This window comes from Hyaena hyaena, unplaced genomic scaffold (assembly GCF_003009895.1).
Source record: "Hyaena hyaena isolate Hyena2069 unplaced genomic scaffold, ASM300989v1 scaffold_41, whole genome shotgun sequence".
Lineage (NCBI taxonomy): Eukaryota > Metazoa > Chordata > Mammalia > Carnivora > Hyaenidae > Hyaena > Hyaena hyaena.
In genome coordinates, this window is record NW_024080673.1 from 3,855,490 (window position 1) to 3,868,681 (window position 13,192).

Sequence of the window (13,192 nt, forward strand, 5' to 3'; positions counted from 1 at the left end):
GGTCACGTCTATGAGGTCCTGAGGAAATGATGCAGTAAAAACTGATCTAATAAAGACTACCTTTATGGATATGCAATGAATATCAACTCCAAGATATATAAGACATAGTGTCAGGATCTGAGAAAGAAAGCAGAATAAAATCTAGTCCATGGCTTCAAGAAGTATGGAATCTAATTGATAACTGGGACACTGATTGGAAACAAGCCTGTAAAATAGAATGGATGTAAGTTCAGAGTCAAATAGACAGTTTGGCCATTTAGGCCAGGAATTCACAGAGAAAAAGATCCTGTGGATGAGTTATTATAAAAACAGAATGAGCAGCTATGAATGACAGGGGGGGAAAGGAATCAAGTTGTAAAACTTGGTTATCATTGGCAACAACATGGAATTAGAGGAAAGAGAAGAAATTCTCATTTAAGCATGTTGAATTTAGGAGATGACTAGGCCCAGGGAGGTTAAGAAAGGTGAATGGAAATAGTAATTAGTTAACCTATGAAAAACATTTGCCCAAATGCTGTGATAGACTAAGAATGGAAGAAGATCAAACGACACTAAGCAAGTTGAGGGCATTAATTCCAAAACAGGATTGGGGTAAAAGGGACACAGCCACAACTTGAGATTGACAAGATATTTGAGTTCTAAGTGCTGCTATTAGACCAAAGAGCAGGCTGGAAAAACTATTCCAGCCCATTTCTCAGGGATTCATTCTCGGAAAATATCTGAAGCTTTGTTCTATATTGACATCATGCTAAAGCCTTTTTCAAATGTACATTCCATGCAAGCAGTAGCTTTATCTCATATACCACTCTATCACCAGGGTCTAGAATACCATCTAATACATAGTAGGTGCCCAATAAATATCTGTTGAGTAAATAGATAAAGAAGTGATGTGGCAAGAACAGCATAATCCATATTTACATATTCATAACGATCTGTGTGGCATTGAGGTAGTGACTGTCACTGTCATACTGTGGCAGAGCAAGGGACAGAATCCAGAATGAAAGCAGATTCCACTGTCAGTGTCCCAACTAGCACATCCTCCCCTCCTAGGACCCTTCATGCTTACTGAGTAATGAGGAATTAGAGCATCTTACAATTGTCACAGTAAACTAGAATACAACGCAGAATGTAAAGCTTAATGTTCCTAAATCTTTAGAACAATTCCCACCAAGGAAACTTCTCTTTAGAACCAGGATCAATGAATTGGTGCTGATTCTGAGTTGCCTTGGCTCCAGGACTCAATATGTCACATATCCTTAGGGAATAACTGCATCCAAAGTGAAGGCTGACTAGTCCTACAATCAAAACATGAATTGCATTAGGAGATGAATAGCTTAAATATGAAGAGAGTAAACCTTCCAACATGCACAAATATCTGTGTGTTCCTGGACGAACCTTACCCTACAGTCCCATTAGACTCACTGGCTGTCGTAAAGCGCCCAAGAGATTAGATGCCATAGTGTACTGCAACCCTTAAAATGGTCTACCAGATTCCATTAGAAGTAATTTCAGGTTGCCGATTTTCAATTAATGTTTGACACGGAATATTTCTTCCTACCTTTGGCACTCACAGAATACATCATAATAAAAGCTGAGCACTTTCAGATACACTTTTATGATAGTCACCATTATAATGGTATTGGAGGTCTTTCTTTGAAAGGAGAACTTCCATAGGGGGAAAAATAGTATAACCTTTTTACAGTCATCTGATCCTCCAAAGAAGAGTGTTTTGTTCTTATTAGAGCAGCCTCAGATCTATCACTCCAAAGTGAAAACACAGCTATACGGTGCTGGGATACACAGACGGCCCCTTCATGCCGTGTTTTCCTCTGATGAAGTTCATGGGCTCTTTCTGCTGCATACACACTGACATGTAAGCCCAAGATGGCCTGGCTTTCTGGACAGATAGATACTATATTTAAGACATAAAATGATGGAAGGGTTAGTCAAAGAAAAAAGTCTAATCAATCTTTTAAGTCAAGCAAGTAGCATATATATTTATTTTTATTCATAACAGTACCTATAAATTAAAGGTAGAAAGACTTGATGCCTCCACTCTCATCAGCTAGAGTCATTACCCTGACACTAAGATGAACAGATTGAGAAGTTCCCAGCCCAGAACCTGCTCAACTCTCATTCCTGAATAAAACTTTTAGGTAATATTATTGTGCTGGAAGAAGAAAAAGAGTCTAAGAACAGAGGTTAGCATGTTCTACTTAGTTAAGCTAATTACACAAGCCGGTATCAATGAGCCGGCTGGTTTTCCCAATTCTAGGTTGCTTTAAAACACTACAGGTTTTTACTTTTGGAGACATTGAACAATATTGATCCCATCTGATGCATTACTTATGGCGACCAACTTACATTTTAAATTAGATTTGTGGATGCATACACAGCCTAGAAAACAAAAATCAAAAAGTATGTCTTCAAATGGGCATGTCATGTAATGCACTGATGTTAGAGTTCGCAGAACTCACAAACGTGTCCTTTGCATGTTCATATAACAGTTTAACCCAAACTTATAAAGGCAGGCCTTTCCCCTTCCAAAGGCCTTAATCTGCCATGAGCTCCATTTGTGATTTTCTTTATGTTCCTTGTTTCTCTTCCCACTGACACACCTGGCCCCTCATCTTCCCCCATTTTCCATATGTGGGAGCATTCTGATCTCTGATAAAATGACTTCTCTTTTCTATTGCCCTTTGGATCTAGTTTTTAAATGTCTTTGGGGCCACTGTTTATCTCTGAGCTGAGTTCTTTTCCTTTCTATAAAGTGTATTATTTTCTAGCCACCCTGTTTATTCCCTTACTGACCTTCTCTCTGCTCGCCTTTTTTCCCCCCAAAAGTAAGCTCGCTTTTTTCCCTCTGGGTTCAGGGTCTCCAGCAGAGGTCACTAAAAGTCATTGATCCTGGTAAAGGACAGCAATATAGTTAATAATATAGTCATAAAAACACATCTCAGCTGAAAATTACTCTTTCACCTAATAAAACCAGTTTGCCCTGGAGATACTGAAGAATCTTCAGGACTCCAGTAAGGAAACAGAGAGTGCCCCCAAGTGCTGAATCGCATCTCCCAACCAGTTTTTGGATGGAGAGAGTGGTTCTCTATTACCGATCCGTCACATTAATTTTTCAGAAGGGCAAATGAAGAGTAATGTGTCCAGTTGAGGTTATAAAAGGAACTGAGCACAGGGAGACAGTAATTATCCAGGTTGGAATTTGACCAGGTTAACGGGGTTAACAGCACAACTCTCGAGAAAAGCGTGGAGGGTCTCTGGTGTTCACCAAAGGTCATTTTATCTATTTTTAAGTCTCACTCAGAAAGTAGCTCCACCAGGAATACAGTAAGAGGTGGCATTAAAGAAGAGATTAGTGCCTCTGAGGAAAGAGACATGACTTTGGCTGCATCTTTACCCGTGAGATTGGTCTTCCCCCAGCAAATATCACTTAACGTAGACGTTGCAATGTGTGCAGCCCTTCCACCAAGAATCCCTGGCTTAAAATACCCCTTCCCCATTCCCACAACAAGACCATAACACAAAACTCTGCCCTGGGCCCATCCTCCCCAGTGCCCAAAGATTCGCTCATCAGGAAAGGGATGAGGGAAATCAGACCTTCAACATGAACCCAATGTCCAGGATTAGCCAGACTGCCTCCTCTATTAGATTTATCTGCATCCACCTGGCAGTGCTTCTGTCTTTTACATCTACAAACTCACTTCTCTCTTATTTCTTTGCCCATTAATAGGTTTCTCTGCCCAACCGCACCTGCTGCCCTCCATGAGGTTTTTAAAAATTATTTTTAGGGACACCTATTTTTAGGGTGGCTCAGTCGGTTAAGCGTCCGACTTTCTAGAAGGAGTACGAGGAAACTCACTTCTATGCAGTTAGAAACCTCATTCTCCAGTGTAAGCGTCCCCATTAATAAAGCTGATATTTTTATTCTCCCACCAGCCTTTTTCTTTTATCTCATTCTTCTGTTTGTTCAGAACATAGGTGGGGAAGAGAGCTATTTATTGTGCCAATAATAGATGCACGGAAGACATCTAATTAAGAATATTTTAGAATCATAGAGCTTTACAGAGCAGGCCGATTCTAAAAACTTTAATGTAAAGACTAAGGTATAGAGGGGTTACACAGCTAATTAACACAATTCCAGAGAATTAAACACTGGTTTCCAAATACCTGGTCTAGTGCATAGTGATTAAGATCCCAAGTTCTGTAGTCAGGCTGCTCCTCCTTGAATTCTGATTCCCTAACTTATTAGCCAAGAGTATGTGCCTAATATTTACATCTCTCTACCCGATATGTTAACATTTATGCAAATAATGGGGATGAGAATGATTAAATGAGAGAATTCGTCAATGCATTCAACATAGGACATGACACATAATAAAAACACTTTATGAACATAGCTATTTTCCTACCACATGCCTTCTTGAACTGATTGGCAGTGAATCTTTACAGCAATAGAGAAGTAAGACTATGTTGATACAGGTACTATTTACATCAATTTGTGCTAAAAATGCCAGCCCTCTTTGTAAGTATTAATGTCCAGCAGAGGAATGGTGCTGCCTTTGAATTTCACAAGATGTGAATCTCTTTCTGACAGCTTGTAGCAGACATACTCACCGATAGTTTCAAGATATAATCAACAGATGCAAACTTCCTTGAAATAATGAAAGAGTAGCCTTCATCATGAAACACTAATCCATTACACTAGTTCATGGATTTGCTACTTGTTTCTCCCCTATGGGCAGGAGTTTCTGGCTGTACGTGTATAGCATGCACCTCTTTGAAGTTGATGTCATTAAGCATATATCTTTTTTCTGGTTTATCACTTAAGTTTTTCCTCTATTACCTTATATAATTTTCCCCCATCTTTCTTTATGGTAAGGGCCCATATAGCCTTCAGTTTTATCCTTCCTTGTGTTCAGGATATTGGTCTAGGCAGAATCTCTAGTCCATGATCATTGTTGACCCTGGAAAAAAGTGGTATGCATTTCTGTGTTGAAAATTGGGAACCGAGTCTCCAGGTCTAATTTCCCCTGAATCTGAATTTGTATAAACCACAAAATCCATAAAAACCCCATGGAGAGAACAGCCAACACTAGCCTCCTCACCTTCCAGAATGATGTAAGAGCGAAGTGAAATCCTGGATGGGAAAGCTCTTTGGAAATAAAAGCTCTTTATTATTTATAACCCAGGTACCGAGCTGATACTTAAAACTGAGCCTGGTTGGGGCTCTTAGAGCCCCTTATGATAAATACATCTTGATCTGTGCTTCTGCCTTTACAGTAATTATGTCCATTACAGAACCCAAAAGGGCAGGGATAGAGACTATTCGTGTAACCTGTGGGCCTAAAGTAGACACAGCATGGTGTACAGATTCAACGGGGGCCTATTAGATGGAAATTCCTTGGAATGCCATCCCTCTTACCGTACATCTCTGTCCTGTTCTCAAATCCCAAATCAAAATCATTCCAACATCCCCCTCTTTTGTGGAACTTTCTCTGTTATTCACGCAAAGCCAGCCACAGAGCAGATTGGTTTCATTGATCGATTAACTGTTTGACTACAAGGAATTAAATTAGTTAAGGTCTAATTCCCAGGGGATTTTCGCAAACTCTGTCTGTCCACTTGAATTATCACCAGTAATACCACGGTTACACGAGAGTCAGAGAAGTATTTTAAGAATATGCCAAGCTCTGTTTTTTAAACATGAAAATGTATTTTCGCCTGCCCTCCTGAGCCCCACCTAGTTCCCAAGGGCAGTGCAAAGCCCCACCAGAAAGTGAGCTGTACGACTGTTGCCACCTATAGGTGACAAATGTAGTATATTCGTTTGCTCATACTCCAGATGAAGCACGAGATAGGAAAGAAAGGTCTTACGGAGCCCACACAATCCTTGTCCAACACTAACCTTCTCAGGGCTTCTTATCATTAATATTGTCGTCCTTCAGTAACTTCCTATTTCAGACGCTCCTCTTAAAGATAATCGTGGCTGGTATTTGTAAAGCTGTCTGCAGGACAGAGGTTAAGAGCTTGGCCTGCGCAGGCAAACTGCCCGGGTCCAAATCCACACTCCACCAGGTACTGCTGCCGGACCTTAAACTAGTTACTTAACTTCCTCGAGCCTCGACTGGCCCCAAATGGAAATACTAGTGACACCCACCGCCGAGGAATTGATGTGAGGATAAAAACAGATAAGCCGTGCGATGTGCTTAGCAGTGTCTGCACAGAGCAGACTCTCAATTAAATGCTAACTGTTATTACCATGATTAGTTTGCAAAGCACCTTCACATACAGTCACTGCCCGCTAATGTGCAGTTTGGTTACCACTCGACAGGTACATCATTAGCACATTACTGTGTGACCTCAAGCCCTCCTTGTATTTTAAATGTAAACGTTAAAGGACTTCAAAATTTGAAAAGAATACCTGAGATCTGACAAGACAGTGTTGAGGACAGCTTGGGAGGCTTCTAATTGGAGGCAGGGAAGGAAGCTCCTGCAGGACCTTTATTCTTAGCCGGCAGGACCACTGGTGAAACCCAAACAAGCAGTTGAGACCACTAGAGAGGGGGGACGCTAGGGGTGGGGCAGGTGAACCCATCGAGTCTCCCCTGAGAATCTACTGACGACCGAGCACTAGACGAGGCCTTTAGGGAAAAAGCTGGTCAGGGAAGGAGGAGGAGGGGTCAGCAAGGAAATAAAATGTATAAAACGTGATCTCTACCCCCGAAGTTCAAACAGGCAGAAGACTGTGATAGGACATATACAGTGATGGGGGTGGGGGTGGGGTTGCTGCTTTGTTTTTTTTTCTTAATATAAGCAAACTAATTAAAAATGAGAGGATCTTAAACACAAGCAAGTCATGTTCTACATTGATAGCCTCCTCTTTAAAATCTAAAGATCTGGGCCCAGCATGTAGGCAATAGCTAGATGTTCAGTAGCTGTTCCCGTCTCCAGAACAGGCACGTGCCACCTGAGCTGACCACAGTCCTTGCCACCCCGTTCTCTCCCCAACATTCAGGTTAAGCACCAAATGGCTGTATCTGTCGCTCTTGCACTGATGTTGTTCTGATAATCAAGAAATATCTCGGGGTGCCTGGGTGGCTCAGCCGGCTAAGCATCCGGCTTTGGCTCAGGTCATGATCTCACGGTTTGTGGGTTCGAGCCCCGCGTCGGGCTCTGTGCTGACAGCTAGCTCAGAGCCTGGAGGCTGCTTCAGATTCTGTGTCTCCTTCTCTCTCTGACCCTTCCCTGCTCACGTTGTCTCTCTCTCTCCCTCTCTCTCAGAAATAAAAAACATTTTTAAAAAGTTAAAAAAAAAAAAGAAATATCTCTGGACCCACCTCTCATTAAAAACTGTGAAAATAAAAGGAAGACTAAGAAAGCCATGTGATTTTTCTTAAAATAGGCCATTCCTTCATTTCTATCACCTCCACAGGCCTTTGTTTTAACCAATTGAAGAAACAAACTGACAAGCACAAAGCATTTAGAAAACATGATGTACAATTTATGTCCGACACAGTGGGTTTTTTTAATGGTAAATAACTCCTTCCTCATCTCTACCTTAATACACTGAGTCATACTTATCATCTATCTTCTCTCCAAGACTACAAGGTCTTCCAGACTAGGTGATTGTCAAATTTTAGCAAGTATCAGAATCACCAGGAGAGCTTGTTAAAAACATCTTCTGGGCTTCAGCATCTCTGATGAAGTTAAGTCTGGGTGGGGCTCAGGAATTTGTGTTTCTAACAAGCTTCCCCAGAATGCTGATGCTGGTGGCCTGTAGAGCAGTTTCAGAAACTGTCCAGAAAAAGAATCCTGCCTTACTGTTATTTATTGAGCACCTACTACTATGTGTCAGGTCTTAAGGTGTTTTACTTCAACTACTCCCAACAATCCTGAAATAGAAGTGTGTGTCACCATTTTACACCTGCAGAAGGGCGCTCCAGGGCACTCACACAGCCAATAAAAGGGCAAAGCTGTGATTCAAGCTCAGGTGTGTCTGCCTCCAGGGCCCACCTTCTCCCCTTGTCACCTAACTGTATATCCTCAACACCAACACTTTCCACCTGCGTCCTGCCCCCTTCTCTAGTGAGTGTTTATTGAATGACTTTGAGATCCACATGGGCTAGAAATAGGCAAGGAAAATGCTTGTGGTTCTTGAAGAAAGAAAAAGGGAGAAGATATTCAGGTGAGAAGAAAATTGCACTGAACGTCCTTTATTTACCTACATTTGGTACATCAAAGCATTTCCTGTTCTCTGGGTATTGTTAGGATGGGACTATATAATTCTTTATTAGAAATGTCAAAAAATTGGCATGGCAATGAAAAGGGGCTTTTTGCATGGCGTTATTCCTAATTATGGAGCCACTTTTGTGTAATCATCTAGAAATCTGTTCCTTAGCCTGCCTCTTATTTCAAGGCAGCCATTTGGGGTTGAAAATGAGCTCCGTGAGTAATGCTCCCAGACATTAATAGTATAATGAAATAAGCACTACTTCAAGGGCGATTTTCAAATATTCCTATAGAATTATGCCATTTCCATAATGGAAAGAGAAACTGTGTCTCGGCCTGCTCTTAGGACACCAAAGCCATCCACTCACATAGCTTTTTCTTTCCTCTTTCTATTAAATATTTAGCAAAGGAGAATCATGGGCTTGGACTGTGTGTGTTGTTCCCTGGGTGGGAACACATTTTCCTCACTGCACCTGTGTGCGTCCGTCATAGCAATGTGGGTGGGGTTGTGGTAGGTTGGGGGACAGAACTGAATTTGTCTGGGACAGAAGCAATAGAGATGGTCCTACTTATCATCTACCTTCTTATTTAAGTGGAATATTTGGGTGGCGAGATGAAAAATCAAAAACAAAAACAAAAAAACAGGACATCTTCTCTTTTGTTCCATAAGAGCATGGTTTAGTAGGAACAAGACCATGGAACGCAGCCAGCCTGGAATTCAAATCCTATTCTCCATCACTTGCTGAGTGACCTTGGGCAAGTAACTCTGTTGCTCTGAACCTTGTTTTTTCTTCCTTTTCAGAGATGTGGGGCGCCTGGGTGGTTCAGGCAGTTAAGCGTCTGACTTCGGCTCAGGTCATGATCTCACGGTTCATGTGTTCGAGCCCTGCGTCGGGCTCTGTGCTGACAGCTAGCTCAGAGCCTGGAGCCTGCAGCCTACTTCACATTCTGTGTCTCCCTCTCTCTCTAACCCTCCCCTGCTCGAGCTGTCTCTCTCTCTCTGAGAAATAAATTTTTAAAAAACATTGAAATAGAGATATTTTGCAAGTCTTCTGTGAAAATGCTTCTGGATAAAAATCTCTTGAGTTTTATTTACGTGGTGGATGCTTAATAAATGGTAGCCCATCATCACCATGTCTAAGCCCCTATCCCTACCTTTTCCTGGTGTTTGGATAGAATTTTTGCCCAAAAAGGAAAAGCCTTAGTGGCTTTAACACTCCACACATGTTCCTTCTGTATCTGTCCCTTTCTTCTCTCACCTCAGACCTTAGGAACCACTTGAGCAAATGAATATATTCCTGTTTACAGAGTTCACCTACGACAATTATTGAATATGACTGCAGTGTTTTATAAAGTCCTAGAGACAGCCAGTAGCATCCTACAAACATCCCCATTTAGATTGGTATTACTGGAACCCCTGGAAGGGGGATGTTAGTAACAGGCAGAAGCATTACTACAGTTTTGTTTTTAAGCCCTTGGGCTTCCTAGAATCTACATGCCCAGACCTGGAGATGTCTTTCAAATATCTTAAGGCTCATAGAGGGATAAAACAGAAACATGATAATGCTTCTGACACATTTAACAGGTACTGACATTTCACGGCAATTTAAGAGGGTGTATGCCTTTCCCACCCCACCTCCCATATAACCCCAATTTCTGGCTGAAACTCAATCCCGATCCATATTTAAAAACAAGACAACTACTAATACTTAGTAAGAAAAGAGAGGAGTTTGAAACTTTGGTGAAGAAATAAGAGGCACTTACCGGAACAAATTCCAAATAGATCCATTTAAAATGAAATTAAGTGGCACTTAACCGGTTTGCAAATCGGGACCTATTTATCTCAGTAAAATGATTAAAGTCTTGATTTATCCCTAAAATCGGCTTTATTATTACCTTTAATTATACCAGAAGGTTGTTAAAGACTTGTAGGGTCTCTCTATCCCTTTAAACGGTACGTTATACAGACAATAATTGAATATTGGATAGAATAACTTGATTTTCCAAAGAAATATGTTTCTAATATTGTCCTCTTTTTATTGCAGAAATTGAAACAAGTTGAAGAAACAAAAGAAGATCCTGAGAATAGATTATCTCAAATTTCCCTGGAGTCATTCAATAAATATAACGGCAAAACTATGATTCTGTTAGAAAGAGAGAAGAACTCTCTGAACACGGTTGAAGGACAAAAGGAAGAAAAAGAAAAAAATGAAGAGGCATCTTTGAGTAGCTCAGATAGGCCTGGGGTGGACAATTTGGAATCACTGAGTGATTCTTTATATGATAGCTTCTCTTCCTGTGCAAGTCAGGGTTCAAATGATGTATAAAGAACCCTTTTTTTTTTCTTAGCTGAAAATGGAGCACTTAAGAAACAGTTGTGGGGAGGGGAACAAAGATGGCAACAAGAAAGCCTTGCTTTTCTGACAGGGAGACAGGCTCCATTTGTTGTGTTTCACGAAGATGACACGTAAACACACCCACAATGCAGAAGTCTTAATTTTGCACTTTTTTTGAATACTTGTACAGAAGTTGTAAATTTTTGGAGAAGAAATTATATTTGTAGCAAAAGAAAAAAAAAAGACAGCAATAAATTGAATCAGTGCCATGCTCTTGAAACGATGTGCTAAGTGTTAGAAGTTGATAATATATTTTTTAAAAATTCCGCTAAGGTGTTTGTTGACTTGCTTGTCGTACTCCTCAAATTGTTTGTGGGTGCACTATGTAAAGCGAAAACAGGGCCTTCCAGAAACCAGAGGGCCCACTGCCATCTCCAACTCACAATCTCAACACGATACCAACTTGAATTCAAATGCGATTTCAAAATTGTTGCCAGAGAGATTTCAGGTTCTAGGAGTGAGTGTAATTCTGCCTCCACGGAAAAATGTAATAGGTACTCAAGTGTGACCCTGATGGGAAAGGGTGTGGATCAGAGCTGAACTAATTCTCTTTTCAACCACAGATTTTCCCTCCGAACATTTCCTTACAGCGTCTTCTACTTAGTGCTTCTCTATGAGTCTCAACAGTATTTGTTGATTTCTATCTCCTTGCTCTTTTTATTAAAATCTGGGCAAACTAGAAATGAAAGCAAATTCCTATCTGTCATGTTCACTTTTTAAAAAATAAAATGAATTGCTGGTGCTACAAAAAACTCTTACTTTCTAAGATCCTTTTTCCCCCCTACAAAGTCTGTTTATATGTGAGGATGAATTCTATTTTAAAGGTTATTTGTATTTTTTCTAGATGTGAACTATTTATAATTGCTTTTGTACAGGAGTTTGTAAAGTAGGCCTAATAGAAATACTTTTAGGATCTATATGGTTACTTCAGCACACACTTGTATGTTTAAAGAGTATTGTATAATCAGTGTTATTTGGTTAATTTGTGCAATTTGTTATACTGAATTTTGTTATCTGAAATGAAAATTATGTAAAGTATCATTGTCTTTCAGACTTCTAAAAAATTCTTTCGTTTCATTTCTGAATAAAAGTCCTACCACAGTTGCACCCTCTGAAATCTTTTTTTTTTTTTATTTCTAGGAGAGAGAGAGAGAGAGAGAGACAGCGTGAGCAGGGGAGGGTCAGAGAGAGGGGGAGTCACAGACTAAAACAGGCTCCAGGCCCTGAGCTGGCAGTCAGCACAGAGCCCGACGCGGGGCTCGAACCCACGAACCGCGAGATCATGACCTGAGCGAAAGTCGGACACTTAACCGACTAAGCCACCCAGGCGCCCCTCACCCTCTGAAATCTTAAAAGAACTTGTTCAAGGATCCTTTGGCCCAGTTAGTTGCTCTCACATGTGCTGCAATCAATTCCCAGAAGGAATAAATAAACTGGCCCCTGTGCTCCCGAGATAGTAATTCGGCCAATTGACTGCAGACAAGCGGGTAACGGTCAGAGCGTTCAGTCTCCCCGAGGGGTTAACCAACTAGAAAAGAAAAGAAGAGGGGGGCAAAGGGAGAGAAGGAGCCTGAGGCAGATATGGAACAATCTCTGCAGAGGAATTACAAGAAAGTCATTTAAGCCCATTTCCAGACCAGCTCTGCGGGCAGGATGGGAAAATAAATAATTAGCGTCCTGGCAGAGGAAGCTTCCTCGGAGAGCGGGGTGGCCCAAGCGGTGAAGAGGGGCAAAGCTTCTGAAGCTATTTCCACAGAAATAGATTCTCCCCCAGGGACTCGGGGGGGGGGGGGGAAAGGATGGCAACGTGCGCGATTGGGGGCGGGGGCGCCGAGGCTCCGGCACCACCTGCTGCAAGGCGCGGCTCCAAGGAAGACGAACTTAGCACCGCGGCGTCCCAGGAGTATTCAAGGTGGGTCGCCTGACTGAGAGAGGGGGAATGGGACGGGGTCTTAAAAGAGGGGGGCAGGGCAGCCTGCGACTGGGTCCCGGGCTGGGAAGGCGTGATGCAGGAGAGGACGTGGGAGTATGTCCTAATAATCCGTGACTTTGAGAAAAGCAGGATGAAGATCCTGGCCTTTGGGAGGAAAGAAATAGAGGAAAGATATCCCCTCCTTCACCGCGATTTGCTAACTGGTGGGAATTCGCGACAGTTGTCCCAAGGGGGGGGAGCGCCCTGTCTTGGGCTAGGCGTCACTGCACCCTCCAGCTGTGCGAGCGGGCAGAGGGAAGGAGGGCCCCCCGGGGCGAACGGCGCCTGTCCCGGCAGGGTCCTCACCGCACCCTGCCCCCCCCCGCCGCCGAAGCCTATCCTGGTCTTGAACCAGGGGCTTCTCCCAGGAAGAAAAGGCGCAGCTGCACCGGCCACCTCGGGAAGCCTGCAGGTGTGCAACTTCGCCTTACTCACGGGAGCACGAGCCCCTCTAGCCCGCCGCCCCCGGCGCTGGGCTCCCAACGCGGGCCTCGCAACAACGCCAGCCGCGTGGACCAGCCCTGGGGGGCGCCGAGGGCTGCTAGGCACGCGGTCTTCCGACCCCACCTCGCGGTCCCGC

At 42.6% G+C, this 13,192-nt stretch overlaps 1 protein-coding gene across 1 annotated transcript in view; it reads left to right on the forward strand.

Moving 5' to 3' along the window:
• NCKAP5 (NCK associated protein 5) overlaps window positions 1–10,392 on the forward strand; it is a 1,061,012-nt gene extending 1,050,620 nt beyond the window's left edge. Inside the window, exon 20 of the mRNA XM_039229926.1 lies at window positions 10,290–10,392. Within this exon, the coding sequence (XP_039085857.1) occupies window positions 10,290–10,306 (17 nt within the window). The 3' untranslated portion in view covers window positions 10,307–10,392. The remainder of the gene's footprint in view (window positions 1–10,289) is intronic.
• Window positions 10,393–13,192: the final 2,800 nt, after the last annotated feature.